Source organism: Perkinsus marinus (assembly GCF_000006405.1).
Source record: "Perkinsus marinus ATCC 50983 genomic scaffold scf_1104296958104, whole genome shotgun sequence".
NCBI lineage: Eukaryota > Perkinsozoa > Perkinsida > Perkinsidae > Perkinsus > Perkinsus marinus.
The window spans coordinates 1-1108 of record NW_003206912.1 but is presented as its reverse complement, the minus strand read 5'-3'; the positions used below and the strand labels follow the sequence as shown (position 1 = coordinate 1108).

The 1108-nt window shown below is 54.2% G+C and overlaps 1 protein-coding gene across 1 annotated transcript; it reads right to left on the bottom strand.

Annotated features, from left to right (window-relative positions):
• Positions 1-120: 120 nt before the first annotated feature.
• On the bottom strand, positions 121-1056 carry Pmar_PMAR027046 (hypothetical protein; the record flags this gene model as incomplete). Its single annotated transcript, XM_002774653.1, has 1 exon — positions 121-1056. A coding segment is annotated over one exon (936 nt), but the record flags the coding sequence as incomplete, so codon positions are not given.
• Positions 1057-1108: the final 52 nt, after the last annotated feature.

Genomic DNA, 1108 nt, shown 5'->3' with positions numbered 1-1108 from the left:
AGACTCATCTACAGGGGCTTCGGTAGTAGCCTCACCTACAGGAGCTTCAGTAGTGGACTCGTCTATAGGGGCGCCAGTAGTAGACTCATCTACAGGAGATTCAGTAGTGGACTCGCCTACAGGTGCTTCAGTAGTGGACTCGTCTACAGGGGCTTCAGTAGTAGCCGCATCTACGGGGGCCTCAGTAGTGGACAATTCTACGGGGGCTTCAGTAGTAGATTCTTCTACAGGGGCCTCGGTAGCAGTAGACTCTGCAGGCGCCCCCGTCCCCGGCATCTCTGGTGTTTCCGTAGTATCATGGGGAGGGTATGGTGTTGTAGCCGTGAGGACGGAATGGTCGAAGCTGAGCTCAATAGTCGAGTCCTCAACCCGGTAGGTGTCGTCAACGGTATACATCGGGCCGTAGTCGCCAAAAACGCAAAAGCCGCCACATCCCCTCTCAATCTTCGCCGTAGTGGACTGCATACCGCGTTGGACTCCCCTCCACTGGAGGATGAATGGGAGGCCGTGAGCGAGGACCTTAACGCGGTATCCCCGCATGTAACCAGAACGCTTCCTCATGGCGAGGAGAACATCGCCGGACGTTACCCACACAGAATCCCTCTTCTTAGGTTGATCAGCAGAATACCATGTCTTATACTTACCATCAAAGACGACACAATGAAGCCTCTCATCACCAAACTGATGCATCAGATACCAGGTGCCATCGCCACCAGCGGGACCAAAGCAAGGAACAGCCGTCTGACCCCATGGGAGGTAGATGTTAGCCCGGGCCTTGGCCGTCAAAGTGACGTGATGATAATCCTCGTCCCGGCCGTGCTCACCATCCACCGGCTTGGGTGTGGTGGTTGCTTCCTCACCTACTGAATGATTTCCAGTCATCATGTCAGGTTCGACAGGAAGAGGACGGAAGTAATAGGCGCTGATGTACGCATTGCCGACACCATTGTACATCTTCACGGTCGGGTAGTAACCAAACCAATGCCCAAAGGTGCCTCCGTGGACACCAACGGTGAGATAACGGAAGTCCTCATCGTTGACGTTGTACTCTTTCGTCTTGGCGTAAACCGTCACGTCGTGGCGACGCTGTCATATTCGTCCAATTTGA